The following is a 27,591-nucleotide window of genomic DNA, read 5'->3' as shown; positions in this document are numbered from 1 at the left end:
CTACTACAGAGCACTTTACTGTATACATATCTCGCAGGTAGTGTTTGAGGAGCGGGACATTCGCAGGGAAACCAAAATGCTTGCTTACAAAGCTATTGTACTACCAACCTTACTACCGGTATATGCTTGTGAAACATGGACCACTTGTAAACGCCATCTCCAGCTCCTCGAAAGATTCCATCAATGGTGTCTCCAAAAAATTTTACACATCACTTGGGAAGACAGGCGAACTAATATCGGTGTACTGGAAGAAGCAAAGATCACCAGTGTTGAAACAAGGATTCTTCAACATCAACTTCGTTGGACTGGTCATGTTGTGCGGATGCCTGATGATCGCCTTCCAAAGCAACTACTCTATTCCGAACTTAAAAATGGAAAGTGTAATGCTGGTGGTCAACAAAAGAGGTTTAAAGACAAGGCAAATCTAAAAAAAATGTAGTATAAACACTGACAACTGGGAAACACTGGCCTGCGAGCGCTCCAGTTGGAGAACAGCCTTTACCAAAGGTGTCATGGGCTTTGAAGACACTCAAACTCAGGACGCAAAGGAGAAACGTGCTAAGAGGAAGGAACGCTTAGCAAATCCACACCGTGATCAACTCCCGCCCGGATACCAATGTCCCCACTGTGGAAGGACATGTGGATCCAGAATTGGCCTCCACAGTCACTTACGGACTCAATGTTAAAACTGTGCTTATGGAAGACAATCTTACTTGGCTACGAGTGATCGCCAGAGATTATACCAACCATCATTTATAGATAACAGAAGGGGCCTAGTATTCGATGGCTGCTCTGTATTGGTTCAGCTACAGGGAATCCTTAGCAGAGGCAAACCTCTAACAGCATCTATATTTTCATATTTTTTTTACAAAATGTCAACCAATCAACAGTACAGTATCTCTTACGGACAGGGCCTATTCACAAACAGAAGGCTTAAGTAGTCCAGTAGTCCAGCTGTTTTTGGACTACAACCCCCATCATCCCTAGCTAGCAGGACCAGTGGGTCAGAGATGATAGGAATTGTAGTCCAAAAACAGTTGGAGACCCAAGTTTGGGAAACCATGGTCTCTAGATTTATGCCTATACTGTGTTCCACTTTGATTGTGGCAACATTTTCTTAGCCATAGTGGCTAGGAATGTAAGTTGGAAGTCCCCAGTTCAATCTCAGGATGGGAAACCTGTAGCCTTCCAAAAGTTGCTGGACTACAATTCCCATCATCCCTGACTATTGGCCACGCTGGCAGGGGCTGATGGGAGTTGGAATCCAACACCTGGAAAGCCACAAGTCTCCCATCAGCACCTTAAGCAAATCATTATCCAATCAGATGTAAAATGGGGATATAACTGGCCTGCCTTAGAGAACTGAAATTATAGATATAAATGCTTCTTCAACATTGAAATATGCTTTAGAAATGCTGTTTTGTTCTTAAAATAGAAAAAGGGAGGCAGGGAGAATGGGAATAAGACTGTGCATTGCAAGGTTTTGGATGGTATCTACACACTAACATAAGAAGCAAGCAGCATTCACATTTGAAAGTGCACCTAATTGATGACTGTAGTTTCTAAAGAACGGATATCCAAGACACGCCATTGAGTTTCCACAGAAAACCCACTGAGCAGGAAAGTGGACACGCCATAGAGATGAGGACACAGCTTTCACACATTCTCCGTTACATAATTGTACAAAGGTAGACCGCTATCCTACACAAGAGTCAAAAGGGCCCCCTCTCCAAAGCTGTACATCTATGCAGCTTATTCATCATAAGACCATATCATAGGACTCTAGGTCAGCAGGGGGTAATCTGTATTTTTCCACAGTCCAAGAGAATGCAATGTTTTTACTTGGGTCAGCACAGGCATTAAAAATGCGAGTCCATGCAATGATCACAAGCAGTTCAAGAATACCACTGAACAACAAACCCCAAACCCTGAAAGACTTAATTAGCACAGAACCTTCATTATGACATTTTTTATTAGGTTCTCTTGCTAAATAAGATCCTGCTTCACATCACTGCATCTCTTTTCACTTTTCAGCCTGTCATTCACATTAAAAGGTAGAGAAACCCTATTCAAGGGGAAAGAGGCAACAGTAACTTAGGAATCACATCCAACCCTCTGCCCAATGAGATCTTAGGCATGCCAACATCTTCTCAAAAATAGGTGTGTGTTAGTGTCCTGATCTTCCACAAAAGTCTCAGAGAGTCTCAACATCTGGAGGGCCAAAAGTGCTGCACACCTGTTCTAACAGCCATGCACGGACATAAATTATTTTTCCATCTCCTGGAAAAACACTGTTCCACTCCATAAACTACCAAGCTTCTAGAAAGCTCTGAGTTTGTGGCTTTCAAGGATGCTAAGCAAAATGAATTTGTTTGCGTGTGCACAGATAAAAGGCAGAACAGAAATCCATTTATCTTCCCCAGTGCTTTCCCTTATCTCTTAGGAGATATAGTTGTGTACTACAAAAAGCTAAGTGATCAAAAAGTTTTGGATTACACTCTTGGCTGTATAAGGTTCCTGTTTAGTTGCAAACCAGCATATATATTTTTATATATATATATATATATATATATATATATATATATATATATATATATATATATATTGCTGGGGTGGGGTAGATTTAGTAAACACTCAATATGGATGCTGCTCCAGGAAATAAACATTTTAGAAAACAGGGAACTATCTTAGATCAGTCTTTTTAAATTAAACTTGAGTACAGTCATCTCTATCCTTTCTTCTGTGGAACTCAAGGCAGCACACACCGGTCGTCTTGCACCAGAAACTGACCATATCCATGTTTGTATAGCTTCAGGAAGCTTGCTGCCTCACACACCACCTGGGCACCCCACTGATCTGTCAAGTCTTTTCTGTTCTTGGTCATTTAATGAAGACTTAAATCACTTAAGTAAAAATCAATCCATCCCATTTCATGTGTGAAGAAATGTTTCCTTTGATCGGCCAGGAAACTGCCTTCTAATGAGTCAGACCATTGGCCTAGTTCAATATTATTCACACCGGGCTTTTCCCATCCCTACCTGGAGATGCCAGAATTTGAACCCGGGACCTTATGCATGAAAATTTGCACCCTGCCTCTGAGGTACATCCCTGCATCAGCTACTGATAATCAGTTCTGTGGGACCCTTGAGCTCCAAGGCTGGATCTATACTGATCATAAAAACGCTTTTTAAAATGTTATTTAGCTCTCAATGCGATTTTACATTGACGGTTTTACATTGCTCTACAGCGCCTTCTGGTGTCGCATGTTTGCAGCACATTTATAGTGCTTTAACTGACCAGTACAGATTAGTCCCAAGTGCTTTGAGATACTGAACTCTACTGAATTTTAAGCCGATAAATATTTTGGTTCTATGAAATGAGGGAACAAGAGTAGCTGTAGATCAGTGGGAGAGGATGTACTTTGCATTCAGAAGGTCCCAAGTCCCACATTTGGGACATAATATTCAGATGGCAGATTGGGAAAGGTTATGGAAGTCAGATTTGAAATTTACGGCATGTTGTACAGTTAAAGAAAATTATATAAAAATGATGTACCGGTGGTATTTGACTGATACTAAGTTAGCAAAAATGTATAAGACAAGTTCAAATATCTGCTGGAAATGTAAAGAAAAAGAAGGTACCCTTTTCATATGTGATGGACTTGTAATAAAAGCTTTCTGGGAGATGATACCTAATGAAATGAAAAAAAATGATTAAAATGACTTTTGTTAAGAAACCAGAAGCCTTTTTATTAGGAATTACAGGTACCGATATACCAAAGGAGCAGAAAAGACTCTTTATGTATGGAACAACAACCGCTCAGATGTTATTGGCCCAGAGTTGGAAAGAAGACAAAGTCCCTACCAGAGACGAGTGGCAAACCAAGCTGATTGACTATGCCAAAATGGCAAAACTGACTGGAAAACTCAGAAACCAAAAGGATAAAAACCTTATAAAAGAATGGGAAAAATTTATGTTATTTAGGAGACCATTGTAAACAGATGGAAACAAGAGCCGGATTTTGACTCACTTGTAGTGTAAAAATTATTATGGACAATATGGTTTGATATAAAAATTGGAGTACGGATAAATATGCAGTTGTCGATGCTTAAAATGAGGCCCCATGGAGGGGATAGGGGGAAGTCTCAAGATTCAGAGAATCTATTTACAGTGGTACCTCAGGTTAAGTACTTAATTCGTTCCAGAGGTCTGTACTTAACCTGAAACTGTTCTTAACCTGAAGAACCACTTTAGCTAATGGGGCCTCCTGCTGCCGCCGTGCCGCCGGAGCACGATTTCTGTTCTCAACCTGAAGCAAAGTTCTTAACCTGAAGCACTATTTCTGGGTTTGCAGAGTCTGTAACCTGAAGCGTATGTAACCTGAAGCATATGTAACCCGAGGTACCACTGTATATAGATTTGTTTTTTACAGTTTGTATTCATTTATATTTTCTATTTGTAAAACCAATAAAAAATATTTCGTAAAAAAAAGAAGGTCCCAAGTACAATCTCTGGTATCCCCAGGCTGGGTAAGGCTGCTCTCTAAAACCAAGAGGAGCTGTCGCCAAGCTGGGGTATACAGAACTGGGAAGACAGTGGATCTCTGGATGTTGTTGGACTCCAACTCCCATCAGCCCCAGCCAATATGGCCAATAGTCAGGAGTGATGGGAGCGGAAGTCCAACAACATCCAGAGGGCCACAGGTCCCCCATCCGTGGGTCCAGACAATAACAAGGAAGATGGTCTGACGGTCTTGAATGAGTATAAAGCAACTTCCTATGGAATACCCATGGCAAGCATTGTGCTGGAGTGAATCAGGCAGGAAAGATCCAGATGCAGAAATCTGGGTTCCTTGTAAATGTCCCAGGCAAAATTCACAGAGTGCTTCTCCATTTGCTCAAACAATTGAAACCACCTCAGCTCTGCCCGATACCTTGTAGAGGCATTGCCAGTCAGAGCACTTATATGCTTATTATAATGTTTATTAAAATAACAAAAGTGCTTTCCTTTTTTAACCACCACCACCCCTCATAAAACAACGTTTTTAAAAAAGTACACAACACTGCCAACAGAAAGTTTAAAAGTCAGAGAAACAGGCCAACAAAAAGCCAGCTATTCGCTGCCTTGTGGTTTATAATCACTCCGCTCGAGTTTCACTCTTCTGCTGTGTTCTATGTTATCGTTTTGCTCGATATTGTTTTCCCGGCTTTTGCAAGCCGCCCCGGGAGCTTTGAAGGGCAGCAGAAGAATGTTCTGGAAGAAACAAACTCATAAATAAATAGAAACAGTGGATGCCTTATCTTCGCGGCTTTAAATGCTCTCTTTCTCTCCCAAGCTGTTTTAATAGTAGTCTGCTTTGGAGAATGGGGACATAACAAAAAGGAAGGTTATCAACTCCAAAAGAATAAGTGGGATGACATTCGCTGCAAGCTCAGTGTGTACTCCGTGAGAAACAGGGACTGGAAATAAGATGGCACTGGAAGGAATGTAATGGCCCATGAGTGCATCTCTGAGCTGGGAGAGACAAGCAAGAAGACTATTTCAGATCGTCATATCCAAGGTGTATCTGTGATGCACGGGCTGAACTTCTGGCATGCACTAGAGCTTCAGACAGTAGCTAAGGTCAATCACCAGGTAAAAAGAAGAGGAGGAAGAGGAAGAAGAAGGATGATGATGATTGTGTACCCCACCCATCTGACTGGGTTGCCCCATCCACTCTGGGCGGCTTCCAGCATATACAAAAACATAATAAAGTACATTACACATTAAAAACTTCCCTATACAAGGGCTAGGTTGTGTGTCTGTTGTGCCATCTCCCCCCCCCTTTTTTCTCTTTTCCGTCCCTCCTCTTTGAATTTATTTTTCCTCAAAGAGTATTACTTCTTACTGAAATAACTAGCATCTTGAAGAGCAAGGTAGACACTGTTGTTCTCGGTAACCGAGTGGGGAACATCTGTGGCCATCCAGATGTTGTGGGACTCCCAATCTCCATCAGCTAGCATGGCCAATGGTCAGGGGTGATTGGAGCTGGGAACCAGCAACATCTGGATGTCCACAGATGTTCTGCACTGCTGGCACAAGTCCAGTCAACAGCTCTTATTGCCTTCTGCATTTGCATTTATCTTGCCATATAACAAAGTCTTACATTGGTTGTCATAAGAGGTGGGGATACTAAAGGGCTCTCCATAAACCTGAATAAAACTACTCTAACCAACTGCTAATAAAATAAAATAAAAATAAACTGAAGAGCACGTTATCCTAAGTTGCTCCCACTTACAATCTTGGGGCTTTTGTTCCATGTGCCACAACCGCCACCCACATGGGGCCTGGAGGAAGCAAACACATTCCTTTTCCCGACTTTTTAAATATTTCCTTGGTTCCTCCTCACCCCAACCATGCCTGTCCTATCTTCTCTGCCCTTATTTCAGGCGGGGAAGAATTCAGAATGGAAATTTCTTCCTTCAAGGGGGGAAAACAGGGCAAAGGAGCTGCTGAGCAGCTTGAACCCTTTTTTTCTCTCTTTTCTTCTCGTGTCATCGCATCAGAATGGCTCTGAAAGGGTTACTGAGGACCAGGGCTCAGATCAGTGGCAATCTTGGATAAACAAGGGAAAGCAGCTGACAAGAGCATGGGAGGCTAAGAGTGGTCTCTCTTACAGGAGACAGAAGGCAAGGGTGGATTAAGGCTTATGTATACCTTATGCTGACCCATATTTTGGAGGGCTTTCTTGACCTAACGAAAATTGCTGCTGCCTGATGATTAACTACTGAGCATCTATTTACAGCCAAACCACCACCAATACCCACCAAGACAGGATCAGGTCTAAAGACCTTTGGAAATCATGGCAGTGTTGCATCAGCACAAACAGAAGCAGCCACTTATGCACTATTATTACGTAAATGGCGTGTTGCAAAACACACCTGCCAAAGAGATTTTAAAAAATAACCCAGTTTGGAGAGGTCCCAGATGATGCCGACAAGCTCCCATGAAGAGGAACTGCTAGGTCCAAGCGTCTGCAAGATGAAATACAGAGGGACAGCCAACATCGTGTCCTCCAGATGTCCCTGGGACTCTCAACTCCCTATCAGCTCCAGCCAGCATGCCCAATGGTGAGGGGTGATCAGAGATGTAGTCTGACATAACCTAGAAATCACTGCATCTGCTACCCGTTGTAGAAATTGCAGAATCACAGTCTCTGTCCCAGAAGGGTCAACAAATTCTGTGCATGTCCAGACAAGAGTGATGGTTAAACTGGAGCAATGGTCTGAACGCATAATACCAATCCTGGCTTGACTGCACTGACTTAATTTCTGGGCCCAATTCAAAATGCTGGTTTGGACCTACAAAGCCTTTTGCATCTCAGGACCCTAATATCTCAAGAGTCACTTCTTTCCGCATGAACTAACCCAGACCCTGCAATCTTCATCTGAGGCCCCTCTCAGTGTGCCCGCTCCATGGAAGGTCCAGAAAATGACAACACAAGAACGGGGCCTTTTCAGTGGTAGCTCCCCACTTGTACAACGCTCTCCCAAGGAGGCTCATTTGGCATTATCACTACACATCTTTAGGCAGCAGGCAAAAGGGTTTCTCTTCTACCAGGCGTTTGGCTGATTAACGTTCTATGGCTTTTTAAATGCGCATGTGGGAGCGGGGTTACTGGTTTGTTTTTGTTTTATTATGTATTTTTCTGTTGTGAACTGCCCTGGGATCTTCGGATGAAGGGCAAAATGCACATTAAATAATGATAATAATACAGTGGTGCCTCGCAAGACGAAATTAATCCGTTCCGCGAGTATCTTCGTCTAGCGGTTTTTTCGTCTTGCGAAGCAACCCTATTAGCAGCTTAGCGGATTAGCGCTATTAGCGGTTTAGCGGCTATTAAAGGCTTAGCGGCATAGCTGCTAAAAGGCTATTAAAGGCTTAGCGGCTTAGAAAAAGGGGGGGAGCGGAAAAAATCTCAAGACTCGCAAGACATTTTCATCTTGCGAAGCAAGCCCATACGGAAATTCGTCCTGCGAAGCGCATTAAAAAACGGAAAACCCTTTCGTCTAGCGGGTTTTCCGTCTTGCGAGGCATTCGTCTTGCAGGGCACCACTGTAATTAATAACAACAACAACAGAAGTCTGCAATATGGGGCTGTGCAATAAGCTTCAGCAGCAATCCAAGAGCACCATTATAAACTGCAAAACATGTCCTCTCAGGATGCCATCAGCATAGGTGGAGCAGGTTTAAAACCTACAAGGACACGATGGGGAGAAGGCCAGCCCCAAATCCCCCTCCCCTTGCGCTGTACACTTCTCTCAGGATTATTGCAGAAGACGTTTTCTTATCGTACCTAGATAACTTCGTAAGCCTGCTGTTTCAGCCTGTCTCGCACAAAGTTGTCTCAGAAAAGAGAGCTGCTTGGGCCTTGAGGGCACCAGAGCTCTTGCTTCTTAATTCGGGGCTCAGGCAGCAGCTTCTGAGTGTCAACAAGGGAAAGCCACTTTGCCTCATTTATTTTTATTTATGACATTTCAACTCCATTTTTCTTCCACCACAGAACCCAGTGAGGCATCTATGCCTACGGTTCCCAAACTTTTATTTCCCCTCCCTCACAGACCACTTGAACATTGATAAAGCAGTGTTCGAAACTCCCCTTGTTCTAGGCACATTTTGCGACAGGGAATTTCAGTACTACGCCTAAGATTTCAGATGAAAACTGCAGAGTGGAAAGAAAGGAGGACCTTTTTCTGCCTCCCCTTCCGGCTACTCTCCGAAGACTGGAGAAGAGACCCTCTTAAGAATATTATGGACTGGGCAGGGGAAGGAGTAGACCGTGTGAAAAATGAACATAATATTTTAGCTGCAGATCATTCATTTTCAGCTTTGTATTACTGTTATAAAAAAGCACACCTAGACACTCCATTGCAGTGCCCATCACCTAGGTTTAATGTGTCATTTAGCTCCTAGCTTTCACATCTCAGTTTCTAACAATGTTATAAAGGTCTTCGCAGACCCATCTAACAACATTTTCCCCCTGCTGCTGTAGCCACTGGAATGCACTGCGCATTATGTTTCCTAATTGTAATTTTACAGACGTGCCATGCAATACCTGAATGAAGCTTGTGGACCACCAGCAGGCCGCTGACCACATGCTGGAAACCTGTGGTATGTGCGAGTCCCTGGTGAGCACCCGTCCAGGCACTGACCAGACGGAGACGCAGGCCTTGCTTTTCTTCTGGCAAGGCAGTTGTGGCCTCCTGCATTTCCAGGCCACACCCTGAGACACATTTGCTTATTATTCCATTATATTCCTCCACGGCTGCTTCTGTAACATGATCACAGAGGGGAGGGCGGGATGCTAGATTTAGCTCCACAGTCATCTGCCCTCCACTTTTTAGACATTAAAAATAGTTGATTTAAAACAAGCTAAGCCCAATTAAAACTGAGTTGTCTGGGAGCTCCGGGACCGGCTACCTGGCTCAACGCCATCTTGACCGGAAGTTCGCTAGATTTAGCTAAAGGAGGAGGAGTGGGGCTACTTGACCAAGGGGTGCTCTCTGCCCACCCCAACTTACACAACTGAAAAGAGAAGCAGGAGTTTTCCTCCTCACAGGCAATTTAACCTTGTACAGTAGTACCTCTAGTTACGAACTTAATTCATCCCGGAGATCCGTTCTTAACCTGAAACTGTTCTTAACTAGAGGCATGCTTTCGCCAATGGGGCCTCTTGCTGCCGCTGCCACACGATTTCCGTTCTCATCCTGGGGCAAAGTTCTCAACTCGAGGTAACTCTTCCAGGTTAGCGGAGCTTGGAACCTGAAGCGTTTGTAACCTGAGGTGTTTGTAACCTGAGGCGTTTGTAACCTGAGGTACCACTATAGTGGTAAGCTAGGAGCAGAAACCGGGAAGGCAGGAAGAGGATCAGCGAGTGCCAAGGTTTCACACCTGTTTGGGACTATGTTAAGCACTGTGATCCGGCTTGACCCCAGCCCACCTTCTGAGCTGTCAGTAATCAGCATGCAGGGGAGCGGGTGGCGCTGTGGCCTAAACCACTGAGCCTCTTGGGCTTGCTGATCAGAAGGCCGGCGGTTCAAATCCCTGTGACGGGGTGAGCTCCCATTGCTCTGTCCCAGCTCCTGCCAACCTAGCAGTTCGAAAGCACGCCAGTGCAAATAGATAAATAGGTACCGCTGCGGCAGGAAGGTAAGCAGCATTTCCATGCGCTCTGATTTACGGCACGGTGTCCTGTTGCACCAGAAGCAGTTTAGTCATGCTGGCCACATGACCCGGAAAGCTGTCTGTGGACAAACGCCGGCTCCCTCAGCCTGAAAGCGAGATGAGCGTTGCAACCACATAGTCGCCTTTGACTGGGCTTAACCATCCAGGGGTCCTTCACCCTTTTACCTAATCAGAATGTATGGGGAGAGGGGCGTCAAAAGCCTCTCCACGGCTCACAGGTATAAGCAGAGCAGAATCAACTCAGTCAGCGCTTATAACTCCTGGAAATGCCCTTGCAGACCCACAGTAGAGCCATACAGCAGCTCAGGAGACAGATGTTTTTCAGCTCTTCCTTTGTGGAAAACCATCCTGGAGACGCATGTCAAGGATAGGCAAGGCCACAGGGGGCGGGGGGGGGCATTGGATGCACCTCTTACTTTTGTACCATTGGCTACATTCCAGCCATGCAGAAGCTTTAAAAACAGGTGCTCCAAGATGAGATGACTTCCTTAGTTTAAACCAATACAATACAGGAGGAATGGGGAACCTCCATACTGCTGGGACTCTTACTTCCCATCCGTTCCAGCCAGCATGCTCAATGGCCAGGGATTATGCGACGTAGTCCATCAGCACCTGGGGGGCACAGATTCCCCATCCCTCCAAAACAAATATAATCTAACAAGATGTCTAATGAAGCACATAAGAGCTGTCCAACCAGCACTGCTTGATGTAACTATCTAGAGATTGAGGGCTCATCCAGACTTAGAAAAACAGAATCATAAAACTGTAGAGTTGTAATGGACAAGAACAGGCATAGGCAAACTCGGCCCTCCAGATGTTTTGAGACTAAAATTCCCATCATCCCTGACCACTGGTCCTGTTAGCTAGGGATGGTGGGAGTTGTAGTCCCAAAACATCTGGAGGGCCGAGTTTGCCTATGCCTGGACAAGAGTCATCTAGCCCAGCCCCCTTGCAATGCAGGAATCTTTTACCCAACATGGGGCTCAAACCCACGACCCTGAGATTAAGAGTCTTATGCTCTGTCTACCAACTGAGTTCTCCATTAAAGTTAAGAGAAAAACCTGCTCTTTAGCGCTGAATCAGACCAAACGGCAACTGGGTTTTCCCTGGATTGGTGTTTGTGCCGATTCTGCATTAAAGAGCAGGTTTTCTCAGGGAAAGCGGCAGGGCAAATGGAAAACCGCTCAGACCTGTGCTTTCTAGGCACGGGAAAAGCAAAAGTATGGACAAGCCCTTCGTTTAATTTCTATACGTACTGCTTAATATTTAAAATATCTCTAAACAACATACAGAAAACTGAAGCAACAACAGACAACAAACAAAATATTGTAAAAATACACAGTTGCATATAATAATGTCACATTAAGACCAAGTTACTGATTTATATAAATCAGTATCAATTCATTTTCCTTCTGACACACCCTCCCTCTCCGCCTCTGGGTTATCACCCAGGATCCAAACCAACTCAGCTCACCCACAAAAGTCTCATAACAAGAAGAGTTCCTGGAAACAGAGGACACTGCCCTCGTCTGGCACCCTAGACTTGCTTTTTATGGGCAGGCCCAAAGGTGAATGGCCCTTCCTCAGGCTGCCCATAGCTGTGTCCCATGCAGTTGCCTTCTCCACACCTCGTTCCATGATAAGAGCGCCTTTCTTCACCATCTGTCCCCTCCTCCTTCTCCTGCACTATTCCAAAAATAATACTATTATTATTATTATCTGCAGAGTCTCAGGGAAAGGCAGTTCCCAAGTCCACATCAGGACTGTCACAGAAGAGACTGCTCTGCTGAGCGGCCAGTGGAAGCCACGCTCCTAGTACTTCTATGAGAGGCAGTGTGGTGTAATGGTTAGAATGTTTGACTGGGACCTAGGAGACGAGTCTTCAAATCCCAATGCAGCCATTGAAGCTCATCAAGGTGACCTTGGGTCAGTCAGTGTCTCTTAGCCTAAACCACCTCATGAGTTGCTATGAGGATAAAATAGGTAGGGGGAGATAAAATATATTGGGCTTCTCCGATCCAGATGTGCTGCCTGCTCATTGGAAAGGCCACATGCCCCTACTCCCTTCTGACGCCAAAGACCAACACTCCTAGTTCTCAGACCTAGGAAATATTTAAAAAAATCACCCAGGAGAATAGGTATCAGTTCATTACTACAATAGTTCTCAGACCTAGGAAATATAAAAAACATCACCCAGGAGAATAGGTATTTCTACAACGTCCCCAATTCTGAAACCTTGAGGTTAAATAACAGCAGGAATAATATGCATAAGAGCAGAAGCAAACGAGCAAAGACCATACGGTGGAAAAATCTGGAAAATGGATCCTAGTCACTGATGCGCTGGTCCGTTTTCCACCCCTGCCTAAAATTGCAGCAAACAGTGTTCAAAATAGGGCAAGTTGCAGCGAAGGATGCCAGGAAAAGGAGGAAAAGCACAGGGATTAAAGTATACACTGGGGTTGCAGGGGAGCTGCGCTACATGCAGCTGAGAGACGAGAGTGCTCGCCAGCTAGGATGAAGACAATAAATATCCAATCCAGGGAGTTTGGAGTAGGAGGGAGGAAAAATGCAGGAATGCAGGAATTGTTTGCCTGAAAGCCAGAGGAGGAGGAGCAGCTGCAGACAGCAGCAGATCCTGCAAACCACGCCCACAGCATCTCCAGGGACATCAAGATTAATCAGGCCTTCAATAATAAGGGAAGAACACAGGAGAGTGAGAGCATATGCTTCTTGAGATGAAAGAAGAGCCCAGTCAAGCTCAGGCTGCAAGCCGAATCACGTCTACTCAGGACCAAATGCTATTAAATCCAGTACGTTCTCAGGAGCAAATTCTATTAACCCCAGGCTAAGTGAGGTTAGGATCGCAGCCATAGGCTGTGTTTACACTATACCTTCTGAGGCATATTCTTCCCCTCATAGAATTCTTGGCTCTCTGCTTGTTCCCTTACAGCAGGTTTTCTTTTCTTTCTTTTTTTAAATAATTTTTATTGAATGATTTTATGTTACAAAACACAATACAGCCATACTACTACTAAATATAATTAAGAAATAAAAATTACATACATCAATATTTAGTTAGTTATTTGTTATTTACCGTCTTATTTCCTCCCAAACATTCCATACAAAAACACACATATGTGCAGACACCCACACACCCACCCACACACCCACACACAAAATGATAATAATGAAAGTAAATATTTTCCCCCTTTTATCTTCCAAAATCTTTTCTTCAACTTTGACTTCCTGGCAAGTCCCTTTGCATATATTTTATCTTACAATCGAATGTACACAAAACAATAAACCTTTCTATATAAATTTTCCAATACATTCTAAAAGCAAAATAAATCCTTAATTGCTGTCCGCCTCCTTTTAGTTCCTTTATCACTCGAATGCTAGCACAGAGTCAAAACTATTATTGTATTTTTGAACATATCTTCTATAAACATCCCATTTTTCCACAAATTTTTGCTCTTAGTTTACTAGTCAGTTGAGCCGTCTCCACCAATTCCTGTAATTTGATTTGCCAATCTGTTATTTTTGGAGTACAGCAGAGGTTTTCAACCTTTTTGAGTCCACAGCTCCCTTGACCCACTACATCCTTTCTGCGACATCCCTGTGGGGCTCAGGAGCCCATTTAATGTCACCCCTTGCCTACAGAGCTGGCAGCCTCTCACCCCTTTTCGAACACCCTCCCTTGTGGAGGGTTCCCTCAGCCTCCTCTCGTCTCCCCTCTCCTTGGGAGTCCTGGGGCAGCTGCTGCTGCCACCGATGGTCTCTGAGCTGCCCTCCCTTCCCCAAAGAGAGGTGCCTCTTCACACTGCCCCACAAGGGCCTGGGACTTGTCTATCTATTCCCAACAGCAAGGGCTGGTGGACTGGCTAGCTGGGCTCCCTCACCCACTTGCTTGCTTAGTCCAAGGCCGCCTCAGCTCCTGGCAACCAGCACCTCCTGACCAGCCCCAGAGGCATCATTTACCTGGGGACCTTGTAGCTGGAGCAGCTGCAACAAACAGCTGTGCAAGCCCTTTGGGAGGCAGAGACGTGAGAGGGAATCAGAGGAAGGGAAGAGGGACAGAGGCCAGCGTTGCCTGCGGCACCCCTGACCATCATTCAAGGCACCCCAGGGTGCCACGGCACACTGGTTGAAAACCACTGCCTGTTTACAGAGTTGAAATTCCCAGCAACACCTTGACAAACTATAGTGCCCAGAGTTCTTTGAGGGATAGAATGTGCCTCAGGTGTACTTTGATGGAGCAGCGTGCACACAGCCTAAGTCTCCAAATCCATATTTAACGCCTTACGAGAATCTGAAAATAATAATGGTGTCCTTGAACACGAGCAAAACATATTTTGCTCAGACCTGTGTATCAGTTCTCAACAAATCAGGGATTAGGTGCCAAGGTAATAGAGAAGTGGGAGCAACGATGCCTCATTGCAGAGATTAAACCTAGCTTGATTAGGAGCTGTTCCTTTAATCAGGAGGCGTAGCAACGTCCCCTTCTTTTTGTTCAGAATAATTTAAAGCAGCAGTATTTGTTATATGAGAAGGTCAATGGGCACACCTGTGCAACTCTGGAGTTCCTTTCTGCAGCAAACCTCTTCCAAAATCACAATAAGCTCATGGGCACAAGCGCACCCAAAGGGTCTTCTAACAAAGGGTCTTAACATAAGAACTGACCATACTTTATTGGTCTATCAGAAAAAGCCCAGAAGAGCAATACAGCCCAGAGTGGCTGGGGAAACTCAGCCAAATGGCTGGGGTATAAATAATAAATTATTTATTAATTATTATTATTATTACTACTACTACTACTACTACAAGAAGGGGGAAGGAATCACAACTCCTGTTCATTAGATCTCCCTTTGGAGAAGAAAGGAAATGGAGCACCTGTAAGCATGTGCAGAATGCGATATGAACTCACACTGATGTACAGTTCGGCCACCCACATTCCAACAAACATTTTCCCCTCCAAACGTACTCCTTTGATAACGATGGTTACATGAGAACTATCACCTTGAGTTTATAGTTTTATGTAGAGCTGTGGATGTTCTACGACAGCTCCAACACCAGAGCTTATCAGGCACAATAAAAATCTGCGTCCCCTAGATTTCAGCAGTTTTTGTTTTATTTGTTTTTAAGTTTGTCTGGTCCTCATGGCTAGAAAGGGTTGGAAGTAGCTGAGAAATGCCTCCAGAAGCATTCGGAAGTGTATGTGCAGAGAAGCGGGGAGGCCGAGCAGGATTTCCAGTGGTTACAGAGGGAGTAGCTCTCTCCCCAGGATGAGCGGAAGCAGTGTAAAGTTTGTGAAATAAGGAAATATACGCAACTTTGTACACACATGGCACAGCATTACATTTCAAAATTTGCAATTCCTTTTTGCTTTTGTATTTTACTGTTGATATGGTCTGTGGGTTGAAGTTCTCTCTCTCTCTCTCTCTCTCTCTCTCTCTCTCACACACACACACACACACACACACACTTACCTATATGGATCCTGAACACTTTGCGAGTCAAACATTCTTTGGAACCTGAATGTCCAACACGGCTTCTGCGGCTTCCGATTGGCTGCAGGAAGCTCCTGCAGCCAATCGGAAGCCGCACTTTGGCTTTGGAAATCGAACGGACTTCCGGAAGGGATTCCGTTCGACTTCCGAGGCACCACTGTAATTGTCTGAGGATCCCTACCCCTAAATTGTCTATGAAATATGAACAGGAGACAGAATAATCTTTTCAAGGAAGATGGGACAGGAGATGAGGATAAGAAATATCCCCCACAACCCTCGAGATTAAGAGTACAGTGGTGCCTCGCAAGACGAAATTAATTCGTTCCGCAAGTTTTTCTTCTTGCGAGTTTTTCGTCTTGCGAAGCACGGTTTCCCATAGGAATGCATTGAAAATCAATTAATGCGTTCCTATGGAGACCGCCTTCAGACCAGGTCCAGGGACAGTCTGTCCCCAGACCTCTTCTGAAGGCTGGCAGGGGAAGAAGGACTTTTCTCCCCACCGCCAGCCTTCAGAACAGCCTTCTGAAGGCTGGCGGTGGGAAGAAAAGCCCTTGTCCCGCCGCCAGCCTTCAGAAGAGTTCCCGGAGGGCTGCCTAGGCTGCGGATAGCAGCCTGCTGCCCGGTGCGAGGCAGACATCTGCAGCTTGGGGTGCCCTGCAGGACTTCCCCGCAGGGCTCTCCAAGCTGCGGATAGCAGCGTGCTGCCCCACACGAGGGGCGCTCTTAAGCAGAGCGCCCTTCGCGCGGGGCAGACACCTGCAGCTTGGGGAGCCCTGCAGGACTTCCCCGCAGGGCTCTCCAAGCTGCGGATAGCAGCCTGCTGCCCCGCACGAGGGGCGCTCTTAAGCAGAGTGCCCCTCGCGCGGGGCAGACATTCGCAGCTTGGGGAGCCCTGCAGGAGTTCCCCGCAGGGCTCTCCAAGCTGCGGATAGCAGCCTGCTGCCCCGCACGAGGGGCGCTCTTTAGCAGAGCGACCCTCGCGCGGGGCAGACATCTGCAGCTTGGGGAGCCCTGCAGGACTTCCCCGCAGGGCTCTCCAAGCTGCGGATAGCAGCCTGCTGCCCCGCACGAGGGGCGCTCTTTAGCAGAGCGCTCCTCGCGCGGGGCAGACATCTGCAGCTTGGGGAGCCCTGCAGCTTAGAGAGCTATCCGCAGGAAAACCTTCCTCCCACCGCAAATCTTCAAAACAGGTCCGGGAACAGAGGAGAAGCGCTGCGCGCCTTCCCCTCTGTTCCCGGACCTGTCCTGAAGGCTTGCGGTGGGAGGAGGGCTTTCCTCCCCACCGCCAACATTCAGAATGCTGTTCTGAATGTTGGCGGTGGGGAGGAAAAACCCTCCTCCCACCGCAAGCCCCGGGAACAGAGGAGAAGCGCTGCGCGCCTTCTCCTCTGTTCCCGGACCTCCCACCACAAGCCTTCAGGACAGGTCTGGGAACAGAGGAGAAGGTGCGCTGCGCTTCCCCACTGTCCCAGGAGATTTCCCTATGGGCTTTCGTCTTGCGAAGCAAGCCCATAGGGAAATTCGTCTTGCGAAGCCTCTAAAAATCGGAAAACCCTTTCGTCTTGCGGGTTTTTCGTTTAGCGAGGCATTCGTCTTGCGGGGTACCACTGTATTGTGCTCTATTGATTGAGCTATCCCATCTCATGACTTCCTCCAAAGAAACCTGGAAAATAGTTTTTTAAGGGTGTTGGGAATTGAAGCTCTATGAAGGGTACACTCAAGTTCTTTGGAGTGGGGCTTTAGATGCCCAGAGACAAGAGTCCCAGAATCTCTTTTTACCCCCCCCCAAAAAAAAAGTACAGACAGGGTTTGACGTAGTGGCACACACAGCAGCACACATTCTGTGTCCAGGGCAGCTGTCTACCAGCTCCATCTGGTATGCAGGCTGAGGCCCTACCTGCCCACGACTGTCTCGCCAGAGTGGTGCATGCTCTAGTTATCTCCCGCTTGGACTACTGCAATGAACTCTACGTGGGGCTACCTTTGAAGGTGACCCGGAAACTACAACTAATCCAGAATGCGGCAGCTAGACTGGGGACTGGGGACGGCTGCCGAGATCACATAACACCGGTCTTGAAAGACCTACATTGGCTCCCAGTACGTTTCCGAGCACAATTCAAAGTGTTGGTGCTGACCTTTAAAGCCCTAAACGGCCTTGGCCAAGTATACCTGAAGGAGCATCTCCACCCCCATCATTCTGCCCGGATGCTGAGGTCCAGTGCCGAGGGCCTTCTGGCGGTTCCCTCACTGCGAGAAGCAAAGCTACAGGGAACCAGGCAGAGGGCCTTCTTGGTAGTGGCGCCTGCCCTGTGGAATGCCCTCCCATCAGATGTCAAAGAGCTAAACATCCGATGTCAAAGACTTCTGGAGGCAGCCCTGTTCAGGGAAGTTTTTAATGTGTGACATTTTATGTATTTTTAATCTTTGTTGGAAGCTGCCCAGAGTGGCTGGGGAAACCCAGCCAGATGGGCGGGGTATACATAATAAATTATTATTATTATTATTATTATTAATTATATTATTATTATCTGCAAGGAAGCTTTGACAAGGAAGTGTGCATTTCGACATCAGATGCCGCCCTGGAGAATGAGCTCAGTGCAATTGGGCCCTGGCATCTGTTTCAGAAGCTGATACAGAGTCAGCCACTCTCCAATATATAATTACATATTATCTCTCATATAATGCATTAGCAGCTGGGATACAGAACACGCCGCTCTCTGCCGAATTGGCAGCGGGAATGCATTTCCACTGAGCATGCGCAAAGTGCACTCCCCTCCGCGCACCAGGCAAACCACAAACATCCCCTCCTTACCGCTACAGGGTGTTTTTATTCACGTAAGCTTTTAAGGGCGGCGAGTTGGTGTAATTTTTAGAGCTGGTCTAATTATTCTTCCTAGGTTTTATGAAATTTTAATGTTTGGACAAAAGGGTTTTCTTTCTATCACTGCACCGGGCATTGCACCATTACCAGAACATTAGCCACCTTGAACAGTTTCTTGGAAAAGGCAGGATATACATTTAATAAACTAACTAACTAAGCATGGAAGGAGGGGAGGCAGGGAAGCAAAGTTCCCAGAGATCAGGAGAGAAACCATTATACGTGATTTGTGGTAATAGCTGGGGTCATCTTGTGGCTACGAGAACAAGCTATGATCTGGGAGAGGGGCCAGTTCCAGTCTCATCTCAAGCCTCGAAAACACTACATAGCTAGCCTTATGGGAGCCCCTATCCATCAGCCTCCGCTCCAACAGAACACCAGCCTCTCCTATAGGACTGTTGCAAGGGTCGCTGTGGCAATATATGCAAAATGCTCGGAATAATGGAAAATGCCACGTCTTAGTACGACCCAGTGAACCACAAAGGACTTCAAAGAAAGGAATACATTCTCTGCCCAATGGTGTTCCTGGACCTGGAAGATGGCTGCTCTGCCTACAGACCTCTTTTAGAAACCCAGGCCCCTCACTCAACCCCATATGAAGCTGCCCTATATAATGCCTAGGCCATATTCACTTCTTTTCAAGTGTCCCTCGTGTGCACAAGATGCAGAAGGGACGTGGGTGGCACTGTGGGTTAAACCACAGAGCCTAGGGCTTGCTGATCAGAAGGTCGGTGGTTCGAATCCCTGTGACGGGGTGAGCTCCCATTGCTCGGTCCCTGCTCTTGCCAACCTAGCAGTTCGAAAGCACGTAAAATTACAAGTAGATAAATACCGTATTTTTCGCCCTATAGGACACACCGGCCCATAGGACGCACCTAGATTTGGGGGGGAAATAAAGGGGGGGATTTATTTCCCCCCCCAGGTGCAGGGCTGGGGCGGAGGAAGCTCGGGCTTCCCCCGACGCCAGCCCCCAGAACAGGACCCAGAGCGATGCCGAAGCTGCGTGCAGCTTCGGCATCGCTCTGGGAGCTTGCGGGGCTGGAGGAGGGGGAAGCCCTCTGCCAGCCTTCTAACCAAGTCGGGGAACAGCGGGAAAGGCGCGCTGCGCCTCCCGCTGTCCCCCGAGTTTGCGGGGCTGGCGACGGGGAGGAGCAGGCTTCTCCCCCCCGCCAGCCTTCTAACCAAGTTGGGGGACAGCGGGAAAGGCGCGCTGTGCCTCCCCGCTGTCCCCCGAGCTTGTGGGGCTGGCGGTGCGGCTCTCCTGAAGCCTGGAGAGCGAGAGGGATCGGTGCGCACCGACCCCTCTCGCTCTCCAGGCTTCAGCGAAAGCCTGCATTCGCCCCATAGGACGCACACACATTTCCCCTTCATTTTTGGAGGGGAAAAAGTGCGTCCTATAGGGCGAAAAATACGGTAGGCACCGCTCCGGCGGGAAGGTAAACGCCGTTTCCGTGCGCTGCTCTGGTTCGCCAGAAGCGGCTTAGTCATGCTGGCCACATGACCCGGAAGCTGTACGCTGGCTCCCTCGGCCAATAAAGCGAGATGAGCACCGCAACCCCAGAGTCGGTCACAATTGGACCTAATGGTCAGGGGTCCCTTTACTTTTACCTTAAGTTGGGGGGGAGGGCTAACCTCTGGGTGGAGGGACAGAGAGAAAGCAGACAGGAGGGGCAAGGAGAACAAAAATGGGAATGGACCAAAACAGACTGGGTGGTGTATCAGCATTTGCAGGGAGCATCCAAGCCACCTGGTGGCATAACTTCATTAGAGTTTACAATTGTTTTTATCTGCTTTTTGGACCGGCAATGTTCTCCCCAGGAGGCAAGATGCTCCGTTCCTGGAGCTAATGGGATACCAGGCCGAAGGATGGAGCAGGAAGTACCCTAACCCCACCCACCGCAAGCACCCCGCCTTTGACATATCATCTCTGAGTCAATGTAGCCCTCAACAGGGAAGGGGGATGGATCACCACAGCTGATCTGCAACCATCTTATTCCTCTCCCAGGTGATGAGATGCAATATGGGACTTAGGTTTTGGGGGGCTGTCAGTCAAGCTGCCCTTGGGCAGATTTCCTCCACCCCCAATCTGGAACCAGTCTCCACCACTATCCGAAAGGGAGAAGGGAGGCAAGCAGCAACAGTGCCACCGCCTCCTCCTTCTATATGTGCTTGAAGAGGGATGGTGGGTGGACAGCAACAGTGAAGAAAAGGGTCAGGTGATTGGCAGGGAGCCCACCACTGAGCAGTGTTAGAAATTAGCCAGGCGCCAGGCACATTTTGCAGCTAGTGCAGGACCAATTGCAACCATGTGGAGATCTCTGGATGCCCAGATGGCAACTGGGGAGAGCAAAATGTCACTTAAGAGAAGGATCTGAAATAAACTCCACTGCAAAAAAGGCACTTAAGACATTCCATTGTGGTCACTGTAACCTAAGTTTTGCAATTAGGTTTTGTATCTGAATTTCCAGCACTGCCACCAAGGTGTGGGCCTGTTCAAGGATCCATCCTAGAGCTGAGAAGGGAGAATTAAAGAACTTCACTCAACAAATTTCAGCAAGTGAGTAATCTGCAACTTTGGGTGCTTCCAAACTGGTCGGCCTTTTTGCAGATGAATTCCACAGCATGTCATTCATGCAACAACAGTGCATTTGAGGTAGATTTATACTGGACAATCCACACATCGTTCCATTTTATTAGTAGTTCTGCAATGCTTCCCTGTGTTTGCTGTCTGGAGAGGCACTCTTGCACTACAGTGTGACAAAAGTCAGACACAAAAGAACCCCGGAACATTTGTGATGGGTACAGATTTCAACGGGAAGTTACCGGACTAATTGGAAATAAATACCCAACCTGAAATCTCTGCAGGCACCACGGAAAGTGAGATCACGAATAAATGCCCTGGGTACCATCATGAGCACAAGTCATCACGAATGCACAATTAAGAAGGATGTGTAGCAGGCCATTTGAAAGACTGAAATGGGAGCCAGCAGCCACACTTTAGGGACCCATTTCAAGTAAATGAAAACCAAGGCTTAATCCTATATAGCATGTCCTAATAACAAACTCATTCTCCAAGTCAGAATCCAAAACAGGGCCATCCACACACAAATGGGAGGCATTAGAAAGTTCTCAGGGGGACCTTAAGGTTCACAGAAGACCAGAAACACATTTAGGGGCAACAGGGTGGGGAAAACAGGCCAATGAGAACTGATCACACTTAGCACTTTGAAGGGGCATTGTGGAAACTGATAAAGAGAGTAGGAATTGTCCAGACTAGGAATTTTCCAGACTTGAAAGGGAAACCAAACAGACCGATTCTTCATGCACCAAAACCAAAGGTCCTAAATAGGTATAAACATGAAGGATGGTGGTGGAGGCACAGAGAGCCAGAAAAAGATAGATACACAGGTCAGTATTTGCATAGGGTGCCATCCGATCTATGGTGAATCCTGTGGCCCCAGGCAGCCAACTGTACTACAGTACATATATTTTGTAAAAAATGGTCTTCTTCAACCTACTACCCTCCGGATGTTTTTGTACTACTAATCTCATCAGCTCCATCAGCAGGGATGATGGGGCTTGTAGTCAAAAACATATAAAGGGAATCAGATTGTATAATGCTGGTCTAGGGATTAAAAAATGTCATTCCATTACAATAAAAGGGAGGTCCATAGCTCAGTAACAGAGCATCCAGAAGGTCACAGGTTCACTCGCTGGCATCTTAACACAAGGCTGGGAAATATTCCCTGTCTGACTCTCTGGAGAGCCACTGCCAGTCATATTGAGCTAGCTGGGCACTGACCTGCAGCTTTCCCAATTATACCTGCTAGTTCCACCTGTCAAAGCACCTGCTGGACTCCCAATATCCAGACCCTACACTGTAACCCTCAGGGCAATCGCTAGCCCCACATAAAGCACCTTATGTCCCAAATAATTCTGCCACTCGCCAAATTTCTGTGATTTTGCACACAAGCTCTGTGTACCCCAACCTTCTGCACCAGCCCCATGCTCAACACCACAGACTCTTGATCACCTGCCCACTGTCTCTACACAGACATGCACTGCACCCCATATTGTGCAACTCACACACATGTCCCACCCCAAGTATCCTACCTCTTAACACTGGCACTGCCTGACTCTCAGCACCCCACAGACCCACCCAGGGTTGCTGCGAAACCCCAAATCGTTCACACAGATCCATTGCCTCCTCGCTCCTTCCCTTGGCGACGGCGGCCCCCACGGACCTCTGCACAGACAACCCTGCCCCTGAATACGCCCCCAAGCCCCACACGATCCTCGTACTCTCCTGGCAAAGTGGATGCCAGCCTACACGAGGCGACGCCAGAATAAACGTGTGACAACCTCTCTCAGAAGGCGCCACGATATTTCTCTCTCTCTCTCTCCCCAAAACAAAACAAAAACAGCCAAAGATACTTTGCCCTTGGGAACAGCCCAACCCCAGAAAATGAAAAATCAGACCCCGCTAGAAAATTAAATTCTCCCCCTCCCTCCTTTTGCCCTGTATCCCAACCAGACCCAGACCTCGGGTTCTGCCAGCATTGAGCACACCGGCCTCTCTTCGCATCCACTTTTTATATTATTTTTTTATTTTATTTTATTTTTGCAACCCACGCCACACCGCCAGCCTCAGCCCGGCCCCACGGAATGCCCCCAAACCCCGAGCCAAAGCTTCTCCCGGAGCCCCAAACGCGGGCGCATCCTCCCCCCCCCCCACCCCGCGCGCTCTCCCTCGCACCTTAACGCGCGGCTCCCTCCCTGTTAGACTCCCTCCCTGTTTAAAACCCCACCGCCGCGCCAAGCGCCGGCCCCCCCCCCCACGCCCTACAACCAGCATCCCCCCTACACCCTCCTCTCCGCCTGCCCCACGCGTTACTCCCGGAGTTGCAATGCTTCTCTCAAACCCTCACCTCCCCCACCCAGGAAAAGTCAGGCACCCCACCCCGCGGTCCTTTTTACAACTGACCCCCCCCCCCACTCCACGTCCTACGCAAATACAGCCCCAGCCCCCCAGCATCGGAAAGATCCAAGCGAGCACCACGCCCTGCCGCCAGCTCCGATCCTCCGCCCCCACCCCCGGCAGAGCCGCCTGCCGCCCGGCCCCGCTTACCTCTTCCATGCTGGACCCCTCACGGTCTCCAAAGGGCGGCGCCGGGGCGACCCATGGGGGAGAGGAGGAGGAGGAGGAGGAGAAGCCCCGGGAAGCGGCGCCGGTAGCGGCGGGCGCAGCTGCAGAGCGCGCGGTCCTCCCCCTTGTGGCCGCCTGTCTCTCGGTCTGTCTGTCTCCACGCCGTGGCCCCTCCCTGCCCATTCCCCACTTGCAGCCATCCAAAGACGCAGCCGGGAGAGGGTCATGTGAGGAGGCTCCTGTCTCTTTTGCACGCTGGGGAATGGGGTTGGGGGGGGGGAGAGAGAGACCGGCTGAGGGAGGGGAAAGACAGGCAGGGCCCCCTCCCACCCCAGCTCCGCCGTCTGTTTGCCTGATGCAATTCTCCCTCTATCCCACCCCACCTTTTGCAAATCTACCGAGGGGAACGCCAGGTCTGTTGGATTGCTGCCCCTCCCTTAGCAACCCGTAAAGCTGCTATTATCAACATCGACCCATTCATTAAGAACCTACAAAGGGGGGGGGGTAGTACACCAAAAAAAATAAACATCCCCCCCATGCAATAAAGACTGATGCAATAAAGCCCCATCCCCACCTCAGTCATCGCTGCCCCACATCTTTTGCAAAGCGGAAGAGAAAACGCATGGTCTTCCAAGACGCCGCCCAGCCCCTCCTGTAGTAGCAACCCGTGAAGCTGTTGTCTTCCCCCGTTCCATACAAATGCAAGCAAGCGGTGCTTCCAGAGAGCCCGCTCGCCAAATGCAACGACCGCACTCACACACACCCCACCACTACCCCCTACATAGGCTCTCCTGAGACCTCGTCTTTGGCAACCCCAAACAAAGATTGCATTCAATCCACGCGCGCCCCGCAACCCCCCAGGAATCGAGAGAAAGATCAACACATGCCCCTTTTGCAAATCTTGGGGGGAACCAAATGCACGCTAAGAGGCCTTCTCTTGGCCACCCTTGAACATAGGAAGCTGCCTTATACTGAGTCAGACCACTGGGTTTCTCAGTATTCTCTGCACTGGCTGGCAGCAGCAGCAGTCACGGGCTTCAGGCACGGGTCTCTGTCTCCCGGCCCTGCTTGGGATGCTGCGGATTAAACGTGCGTGCAAAGCAGGTGTTCTACCGCTGAGCTGTAGCCCTTTCTCAGTAATGTATCACACACGTCCAAATTGAGAAACAGGCGGGAGCTGCTTTTCCTGATGGAAGGCGTATTTACAAATCAGGGTGGCACGGTTATGGTCTTCTATGCTGCTTTCTTGGTAGCTTGGAAATGGGGGAGTTGGAATATCACCTCCATAGGTATGCTTTCCCAATACAACGTCCTCGCTTCCAGTTGTCTCCACGCAAGTTTAGTGTCCTCAGCACCAGATTTAGGGTGCTGCCACACAGTTCGCCCTCACAGGGCATCGAGCCAAGGGGGCACAAAATTGACAGGATCCATAACTGAGAAGAAGGGTGGAACTGTGGGTTAAACCACAGAGCCTAGGACTTGCCGATCAGAAGGTCGGCGGTTCAAATCCCCGCAATGGGGTGAGCTCCCGTTGCTCGGTCCCTGCTCCTGCTAACTTAGCAGTTCGAAAGCACCTCAACGTGCAAGTAGATAAATAGGTACTGCTCTGGCGGGAAGGTAAACAGCGTTTCCGTGCACTACTCTGGTTCGCCAGAAGCAGCTTAGTCATGACCTGGAAACTGTATGCCGGCTCCCTCGGCCAATAAAGCAAGATGAGTGCCGCAACCCCAGAGTCGGCCACGACTGGACCTAATGGGCAGGGGTCCCTTTACCTTACCTTTATAACTGAGAAGAGTCATTTGGGGTACCCAATTCTAGCCTTGCATATTATGAAATGACCAAAGTCTGCCCCTGGTGTGGTCACCACCTGATTCCCCCCTTCCCCAGACAAGTTGTACCCCATCTTTCTTTCCAGGACCTCAAGGGTAGTGTACATTATTATTATCATCCTCGTTTTATTTATACCCTGCCCATCTGGCTGGGTTTCCCCAGCCACTCTACGTGGCTCCCAAGAGAGTATTAAAAATACAATAAAACGTCAAACATTAAAAACTTCCCTAAACAGGGCTGCCTTCAGATGTCTTCTATAAGTCAGATAGTTGTTTATTTCCTTGACATCCGCTACCAAGAAGGCCCTCTGTCTGGTTGCCTGTCACTTCACTTCTCGCAGTGAGGGAACCGCCAGAAGACCCTCGGAGGAGAACCTTGGTGCCCGGGCTGGACGGTGGGGGTGGAGACGCTCCTTCAGGTGGTTCCTCCCCACCCCTTTATCCTCACAACAATCCTGTGAGGTAGAACTCAGCCAAGGCCACCCTGTAAGCTTAACGGAGCAGCTGGACTTTGAACCCAGGTCTTTGTGGGCCCAGCCCAACACTCCAGCAGTGATACTACTCTCAGTGAGACTGTGCTTCCCATTTTTTGCAGATCTGTCTGAGGGTAAGACAAGGCAACTGCTCTTTCAGGGTGGATAATAGATGCTTCTTCCTTTGTTTTTCAGATGAAAGGTGTGTAAGGTTCAAGATTTGCTGACATGTCCATTCAGCTCTATGATGGTGGTGAGCTGGTATTATTAGAAATAAAGGGCAAGGTTGCCTCCAACCAAGTTTGATTCATTCATTTCAATGAGTGTACTCTGTGTTGGACTAACATCAGATACAACCCAGTGTTTGGCAGGGGCAAAACTAGGCTTTATTTCACCTGGCTCAAAGACCCAGTTTGGCAGCCCACCCACGCACATTTGTGTACACACACAGAGAGAAAGAGAGGCTGGGAGCCTCAATGGCACCCCCCGGGGCAAAAAAAACAACCAGCTAGCCCCCACTCCTATGCAGTAAAGCAATCTGCACATTGATCTCCCACTCCAGTAGAAGCAGCAGTCACAAAAGCCTGCAATGTCTCATGTAGAACAAACACCTTACAAAGGAAATACCTGAACCCCTCCCAGAATACCCCCAGCGTTCCTACAATACACCTGCAGCTCAGTGTTCTTCAACCATGTTGTTGGACTACAACTCCCATCAACCCCAGGCAGCTTACTCAATGGCCAAGGGTGATGGAAGTTGTAGTCCAACAGTTGGACTCCAACTGCAAGGTTGAAGAACGGTGTGTTGGGATTCAAATGAGCCATGAGATGCCAACCTGGTGCCCTCTAGATGCTGTGGTCAGGGATGAAGGGAGACGTAGTCCAATAACAACTTCTAGGGGCCATCAGGATGGCTACCCATGAAACTACATTAAGACATTGTTGCCCCCAACAACACCCTGGTGTCTTCTTCAATGCACAACCCTAACCTTAACAAGCACAACCATGCGCACACAAGATGGGATGGTTTCCACAGCTTCACAGGGCAGCGGACATTTTAAAGAAGGGACAGTCTACGCAGCAAATTGTGGCCCTGGAGGATTTGAATTAAATTATCCTCTCTGACTGAAGCTTCATTAAGTAGAGGCTAAACCACACTAGCTTTCCTTGCACTAATTTGAACTAGCTTCAGCATGTATTCAATACTCTATGGGGCAAATGTGAAGTCTCTTCAGGACCACAAAGTGTACTCATAGTCTAAATGCAATATTTAAAGCCGCTTTGTTTATTTGCAGATATACCCTGGGGTATTTTGCTAATCTTTCCTTATCAACATAGCTGCTGCAAACTACAGGTAGAAATGCTCCGTTTGATCAACTGACACGCTATCCCTAGCTAATTCTTTTGATCCACTAAAGTAGCATTACAGTCCAGCCCAGATCTCCTCAGACAGAAGCCCCATTGAATTCAGTGGGCCTTATATCTGCAGCCGTAAGTTGCAGTCCTAATTACACTTACCAGCTAGAGCGTCAGG

At 47.9% G+C, this 27,591-nt stretch overlaps 1 protein-coding gene across 2 annotated transcripts in view; it reads right to left on the bottom strand.

Moving 5' to 3' along the window:
• Positions 1-24,353, bottom strand: part of ARHGAP23 (Rho GTPase activating protein 23) — a 179,526-nt gene extending 155,173 nt beyond the window's left edge. The window contains exon 1 of one of the 2 annotated variants that reach the window (XM_081166024.1): positions 24,330-24,353. In XM_081166024.1, coding sequence (XP_081022150.1) covers positions 24,330-24,338 — 9 coding nt within the window. In that variant the 5' untranslated portion in view covers positions 24,339-24,353. Of the gene's footprint in view, positions 1-23,737; positions 23,954-24,329 lie in introns of those variants that run through there. The other variant, XM_081166021.1, reaches the window with a different exon arrangement.
• Between the last annotated feature and the right edge of the window lie 3,238 nt (positions 24,354-27,591).

Source organism: Podarcis bocagei (genome assembly GCF_964188305.1).
Source record: "Podarcis bocagei genome assembly, chromosome: 13".
NCBI classification, from domain to species: domain Eukaryota; kingdom Metazoa; phylum Chordata; class Lepidosauria; order Squamata; family Lacertidae; genus Podarcis; species Podarcis bocagei.
The sequence above is the reverse complement of the archived record's forward strand: the minus strand, read 5'-3'. Positions and strand labels throughout refer to the sequence as shown.